At 47.8% G+C, this 7347-nt stretch overlaps 1 protein-coding gene across 1 annotated transcript; it reads right to left on the bottom strand.

Annotated features, from left to right (window-relative positions):
- Nucleotides 1-96: 96 nt before the first annotated feature.
- Nucleotides 97-6461, bottom strand: endog (endonuclease G). The gene is made up of 6 exons (XM_075466956.1): nt 6249-6461; nt 3340-3533; nt 1634-1775; nt 638-747; nt 478-559; nt 97-399 (listed from the first exon to the last, which is right to left on the bottom strand). Exons 1-6 carry the CDS (start codon nt 6426-6428, stop codon nt 202-204), a joined length of 906 nt encoding a protein of 301 aa, XP_075323071.1. The 5' UTR covers nt 6429-6461; the 3' UTR covers nt 97-201.
- Nucleotides 6462-7347: the final 886 nt, after the last annotated feature.

Genomic DNA, 7347 nt, shown 5'->3' with positions numbered 1-7347 from the left:
CACCCGCACCGATCAATAACATTATCGATCGGTCACTGATTTATCTCAAACCAATAATGAGTTTAATTCAAACCGTGGATCAATAATGGGAAACGATATCAATCAATCATTTATTAGTTCAACACTTTGAACAGGTGATCAATAATAAAGCTTCCAGGTGACATCCATCTCTGAGCCGCAGGGCATTGTGGGTACTGTAGTTCATTTCTCGCTGATGCTGAGCAGGCTGCCCGACCTCTTCAGGATGTTGGGCACGAACAGGAACCCCGACGCCCGTTCGATGGTTTCTATGGGAACCAGGAAACGCTCCAGAGGAACCTTGTCATCGATTGGTTCGTTGGGTAACACGTAGGAGCGGAGCTCCACCCCCCGGCCGTCCGCCTGCTCCAGGATCAGCACCTGGGGACACAGACCGGTGGAGTCAGCTGACACACACCTGGCAGCGGTGACGTCATCAATCACACGGGCGGGGCCTACCTTGAAGAAGTGCGTCGGCACGGCAACGTGGTTTTTCCCGATAACCTGATAGCGAACGTAGAGTTTCCCGTCGGCCTCGGGTCTGAAACGCAAACGCACCTGATGATGTCATCCTCTGGGCCGGTCACCGACCAATGGGGGGAACTCACCTGGAACTCACCTGGGCAGGTAGAGCGGGCCGGTGCAGACGTAGACGTTCAGGTAGCGTTTGGTGAGGGAGCGGCACAGCTTCTCCAGGTTGTTCCAGGTGTTCTGGTTCAGGTGAGGGTTCTGGACACAGAGACACTGTTCAGGCAGCAGAACCAATCAGAACCGCTCAGGGGCAGGACTTCAGTCCTGTTGACCAATTATAAGGTCAACCTTATCACAATACGGTGTGTTTCTGCAACACACACCTGGGGTCCGTTTCACAAAGCAGCTTCAACAAACTCTGAGGCTGTGTTCGAAACCGCATACTACTCCTACTACTCCTACTAACTTTAACTTTTTTAAGTTCCTGGATGCATACTAGATTCTCTAAATGTTGGGTATGCATCATGAGGTTACTACTCATACTCAAACTACCCAAGATGCAACGTAACGTGACGTCGCCGATCGTCATTTCCTGTCAAAACGGCAGTTTCAAGCTAGCTACAACGAGGGTAGGTTCACTTCCTGTTTTCAAAACAAAAGCACCAATTGTATGGTAATGGCTTTCCCTGTGATAAAAGGCAACGGGTATTTTATTTTGTGAAAATAACCGGAAGTGCGTTAGCTCACTGCGGCTAGCTTTAGTAGCGCCGAATTCGTGGGAACAAAATTGTAAATAGCCGGTATTTTGTCAGGTTTTCAACACGTTGGGGATCTAAACGACTACTTTCTCACCTGAAAATGTTTCAAATGTTGCTAAAGTTTACTCATTTCAGGTTAATAAACTCAGAGTTTCTCTCATTTCAGGGTTAATAAACTCAGAGTTTCTCTCATTTCAGGGTTAATAAACTCAGAGTTTCTCTTATTTCAGGGTTAATAAACTCAGAGTTTCCCTCATTTCAGGGTTAATAAACTCAGAGTTTTCACTAAACCTTTGTGAAACGAACCTCTGGAGTTAAACCTGGAGTTGAACCTGGAGTTGAACCTGGAGTTCAACCTGGAGTTGAACCTGATGTGTGAACATCACCTGTGGAGCCACGTTGCTCAGGTAGAAGGTGTCCTCCATGGCCTTCTGACTCCACTTGTGATTGGCTGCAGCAGCCAGGTGACCTCGGTCGAAGCCACTCCCCCTGTAGTCAGCGTTGGTCGCCCGGTGGAGAACGTGGACGCTGGAGAAGAAAAACCATCATCAGAACCGCCTGAGAGGCCATTCTGGCTCACCTGAGACTCACCTGAGACTCACCTGAGACTCACCTGAGACTCACCTGAGACTCACCTGAGACTCACCTGTCGGGTGGAGCCTGGCCCACAGAGACTCACCTGAGACTCACCTGTCGGGTGGAGCCTGGCCCACAGAGACTCACCTGTCGGGTGGAGCCTGGCCCACAGAGACTCACCTGAGACTCACCTGTCGGGTGGAGCCTGGCCCACAGAGACTCACCTGTCGGGTGGAGCCTGGCTCACCTGAGACTCACCTGTCGGGTGGAGCCTGGCCCACAGAGACTCACCTGTCGGGTGGAGCCTGGCTCACCTGAGACTCACCTGAGACTCACCTGAGACTCACCTGTCGGGTGGAGCCTGGCCCACAGAGACTCACCTGAGACTCACCTGTCGGGTGGAGCCCGGCCCACAGAGACTCACCTGTCGGGTGGAGCCTGGCCCACAGAGACTCACCTGTCGGGTGGAGCCCGGCCCACAGAGACTCACCTGAGACTCACCTGTCGGGTGGAGCCCGGCCCACAGAGACTCACCTGTCGGGTGGAGCCTGGCCCACAGAGACTCACCTGAGACTCACCTGTCGGGTGGAGCCCGGCCCACAGAGACTCACCTGTCGGGTGGAGCCTGGCTCACCTGAGACTCCCCTGAGACTCACCTGTCGGGTGGAGCCTGGCCCACAGAGACTCACCTGAGACTCACCTGTCGGGTGGAGCCTGGCCCACAGAGACTCACCTGTCGGGTGGAGCCCGGCCCACAGAGACTCACCTGAGACTCACCTGTCGGGTGGAGCCCGGCCCACAGAGACTCACCTGTCGGGTGGAGCCCGGCCCACAGAGACTCACCTGTCGGGTGGAGCCTGGCCCACAGAGACTCACCTGAGACTCACCTGTCGGGTGGAGCCTGGCCCACAGAGACTCACCTGAGACTCACCTGAGACTCACCTGTCGGGTGGAGCCTGGCCCACAGAGACTCACCTGAGACTCACCTGTCGGGTGGAGCCCGGCCCACAGAGACTCACCTGTCGGGTGGAGCCCGGCCCACAGAGACTCACCTGTCAGGTGGAGCCTGGCCCACAGAGACTCACCTGTCGGGTGGAGCCTGGCCCACAGAGACTCACCTGTCGGGTGGAGCCCGGCCCACAGAGACTCACCTGAGACTCACCTGTCGGGTGGAGCCCGGCCCACAGAGACTCACCTGAGACTCACCTGAGACTCACCTGTCGGGTGGAGCCTGGCCCACAGAGACTCACCTGAGACTCACCTGTCGGGTGGAGCCTGGCCCACAGAGACTCACCTGTCGGGTGGAGCCTGGCTCACCTGAGACTCACCTGTCGGGTGGAGCCTGGCCCACAGAGACTCACCTGTCGGGTGGAGCCTGGCCCACAGAGACTCACCTGAGACTCACCTGTCGGGTGGAGCCTGGCCCACAGAGACTCACCTGTCGGGTGGAGCCTGGCCCACAGAGACTCACCTGAGACTCACCTGTCGGGTGGAGTTGGGTGTATTCTCGACTCACCTGCTGTCTTCTTTGAAGTCGCAGAACTTCCTGTCGGAGGAGCCCGTCAGGGACGCCGGGTTCAGCCTCTCTATTACCCATGATGCAGTGCGTGTGCGCGGGTCGTAGGACGTGACGTAGGACTCTCTGGTCTTGATGTTGGCCAGTGAGGGGAAACCGTACTTCATCACAGCTCCAGAGCTGCCCGGGCTCACCTGGAGGAGGAGCCGCACATTTACATTTAATAATAATATATTTTATTTATTAAGCACTTTACATCAATTTAACCTCTTAACGCCTGAATTTATATAGCTGTATATAAAAAATGTTTTGTGTGTGTTTTAGCCTTTAAGTAGATGGTAAATAATGCTGAGATTATTAATTTCACTTTTGCACAAAAAATAAATAGAAACTTTGGTATGTTGCTAATTTGCGACAACAGGCATAATGTTCAATAATAAGATAACAACAACGCAGTAATATAACAGTGAAAAACAGTAATATAACAGAGAAAAAACAATGTTTTTACATATTTATTCATATAAATCTGCAACAGGAATTAAGTCCGTCACTTTGCGGTCCCACTAGAAACAAGCGTTTGTCGAAGGTTCCTAGGTCCGTAGTGAATATGGACTAACCGGCATTGGGGGAATAAAGATGCTATCTCAGCTGGTTGACCGAGTCAAACGGTTTGTAGCATATATGCGACAACAGGCGTTAAGTGGTTAATGACCTCAGAGTTTAAAACTAGCATTTAAAAAGATAAATCAGATCAGCTCCACTGTCCTGCATTAGGACCGACACGCTTTCAGCTTCAGGGCCGGACTTTTATTGCCTGAATAACGATAAGGAAACCGGCCGCTCAGTCCACCGGCGTAAAATTGCGTATGGACGCTATGGACGTGTCCATACCAATAGTTGGATACGTTTAAAATGTCCACACCACTATTTGAATGGGAAACTGCACAGCGTTCGGGAAACAAAGGGTTAATTTCCCCTTCCGCAGTTCCTTCTCTCAAAGACGGCGTGTCATTGGTGGGGACAGCCTCGCTATCTGTGATTGGCTCGCCTTCTGTAGCTTCCTGCTTGTTGTTGCTAGGTTGGTTGCTAAGCGGTGATAGCGGGGAAACAGCTGACGAGGTGACCGGTCTTTTGTTCGCTGGCTCAGAGTCGTCATGTCTGACTCGGGCAGGAAAAGAAAACTGACCGACATAAGAGGTTATGTCTTTATTTTTAATAAATGTTTGCTGGACCTTAATCTTTTCACTGCTGGCGTTTTATTTTTGTGGGAACTGTGCAGAGCTAATAAATGCTTGTTGCTAATGCTAAGCAGTCGTAATATTTTATAAAGGGTTCCCACTCTAAGTCAAATATAAAATTCCAGGATTTTCCATGACTTTCCAGACCCAAAAAACTAAATTTCCAGGACCACTTCCGTAAAAAGAAATGACGTTCAAAAGATTTTAAAAGTGTGAAAATAAGATTATCTTCCCCCCTAGAGCTGTTCTTTGTCTATATGAAGGTTGACACAACCACAGATAAGCAGAACTTAAGTGTAAACGTCAGAAAAGACCAAACAAAACAATTTAAACAATTTAAATATTTAGGATTGCTGGAACAGGATGGGAGCAGCTTCAGGCTCGCTTCTTGTGGCTGTTGAACTAGCATCGCTGTTATGCTAGGCTGTGACCAGGTCGATGATCTCACCGCCCGCAACCGTGAAGCATGTTTTCTGCTCGTCGCATGGCTCCGCAGCGCGGTCTCCCATATGTCACAGAAATATGACTGTTTTACAGACGCTACATTTAGCTCTGTGGTCATCAATTCGTGACAGCCAGCCTCTGAAATCGTCATTTTCGAGCCAACTTTCTTGGAACCTGCGTTTGCCAACTGACGCCGAACCACCGCTGCCGACTTCAGTGGGCTCGGAGATATTGCTTTCTAGAATGTTGCGCATTAAAACCAAACCGTCTCTGGTGACGCGTTGTAGTTATAACCAGTAAGAAACAATGTTATACACCAAACAAAAAAGTAAGCAACAAAATACACTCAAGTTTTGCTTCTACACAAATGTTAACACCTTGACTCCGAGGTCACGTAAAACTACGTTTTTCCTGCCCATGCGTTGGCTCCCACATGGTAAAAATATATATTTTTTTATGGATCCTGAATCTATACATTCTAATGCACATTCTGTGTGATTTCTGTAATTATGTGATGAACAGAACTGACATAGATGGCAGTCTGGTGTCATCATCTGGACATTTTGAGCATTACACCAATGGCTTTGCATCAACCCAAGAACAGTTGTGATAACGCTGCATTGATTGTTGTGCCTTTCCGCATTTTGTCCACCCCCACTTTCACCAAACTGTTATCGGTGAGCAGATGAAGGTGTTTTATGGCAGAAATAAGGTTTAAAAAGGGAACTCATAACACTCTCATAACACCTGAGCAGTGCCACAGACTGCATGCATTAATGCAGCAATTGAGGCAAAAGGAGAAACTCAATACTTTTGTACATGTTCATACTTTTCAGATGGCCAACATTTCTAAAAATCCTTTATTTTCATTGGCCTTCTGTAATATTCTAATTTTTTGAGATCCCGACTTTGGAGTTTTCATTAGTTGTCACTTATAAATATCAAAATTAAAAGAAATAAACATTTCAGATATATCAGTCTGTGTGCAATGCATGAATGTAATGTACAAGTTTCACTTTTTGAATGCAATTCCTGAAATAATTCAACTTTCTGATGATATTCTAATTTACCGGCCAGCACCTGTATATAGCAGGTTAGTAATATCAACAGAAACAGGATTATAAGACCCGGTCCCGGTCCCGGTGGACAGACCGGGTCTGAGGCAGCAGACGGTCACATGTCCTCACAAGTATTAACGGACACGAACACACGCGCACACACACTCACCGTTAGCTCGGAGGCCTGCACCGTCGGGACTCCCGGTACCGGGAGAACCGGCACATGGCCCAGCAGGCCGGGCCTCCCCTCATCCTCCTGCCGGCCTCTGTCGCTCAGCAGGCGGGTCGCCGAGGCTCCGAGTCCCGCTCCCAGCACCAAGGTCGCTGCGGTCTGACACAGCCGCCTCATTTCTGCCGGTGGACCAGCTGCTGCTGGCGCAGGGTGATGACGTCAGGGGAGCCGCTGATGATAGGAAACAGAAACTTATTTTCGTTCATTTTATAAGCCATCTGGTTGGTTTACAGGTGGAGCTGTGTGTCTTTCTCACCTGTAGAACCAGAGGACATCTTTTACCTGCAGGGTCCCATTCAGCTGGCTCAAATTCAGCTCAGATTCAGCAGAGCTTTCCAGCTCCTCTTTTAACTAACTGCTCAGACACTTTGACACAGATTTATATCATGTAAATTATCCATATACCCCGTATTTGATCCATATACCCCATATTTTATCGATTTACCCCATATTTGATCCATATACCCCATATTTTATCGATTTACCCCATATTTAATCCATATACCCCATATTTTATCCATATACCCCATATTTGATCCATATACGCCATATTTTATCGATTTACCCCATATTTGATCAATATACCCCATATTTTATCCATATATCCCATATTTTATCCATATACCCCATATTTTATCCATATACCCCATATTTTATCCATATACCCCATATTTTATCCATATATCCCATATTTTATCCATATACCCTATATTTTATCCATATACCCCATATTTTATCCATATGCTCTATATTTTATCCATATATCCCATATTTTATCCATATGCTCTATATTTTATCCATATACCCCATATTTTATCCATATACCCCATATTTTATCCATATACTCTATATTTTATCCATATATCCAATATTTTATCCATATATCCCATATTTTATCCATATACCCTATATTTTATCCATATATCCCATATTTTATCCATATACCCCATATTTTATCCATATACCCCATATTTTATCCATATACCCTATATTTTATCCTTATACCCTATATTTTATCCATATACCCCATATTTTA

Source organism: Odontesthes bonariensis, chromosome 6 (genome assembly GCF_027942865.1).
Source record: "Odontesthes bonariensis isolate fOdoBon6 chromosome 6, fOdoBon6.hap1, whole genome shotgun sequence".
NCBI classification, from domain to species: domain Eukaryota; kingdom Metazoa; phylum Chordata; class Actinopteri; order Atheriniformes; family Atherinopsidae; genus Odontesthes; species Odontesthes bonariensis.
The sequence above is the reverse complement of the archived record's forward strand: the minus strand, read 5'-3'. Positions and strand labels throughout refer to the sequence as shown.

What these genes read in the sequence shown, in the direction of transcription:
- endog (XM_075466956.1), bottom strand. Translation starts at nt 6,428, where the DNA reads ATGAGGCGGCTGTGTCAGACCGCAGCGACCTTGGTGCTGGGAGCGGGA. An exon ending in TGAGCAACGTGGCTCCACAG is followed by an intron (nt 748 to 1,633) that starts GTGATGTTCACA and finishes CTCTGTGTCCAG; the next exon opens with AACCCTCACCTGAACCAGAA. An exon ending in TGCCGACGCACTTCTTCAAG is followed by an intron (nt 400 to 477) that starts GTAGGCCCCGCC and finishes CTGTGTCCCCAG; the next exon opens with GTGCTGATCCTGGAGCAGGC.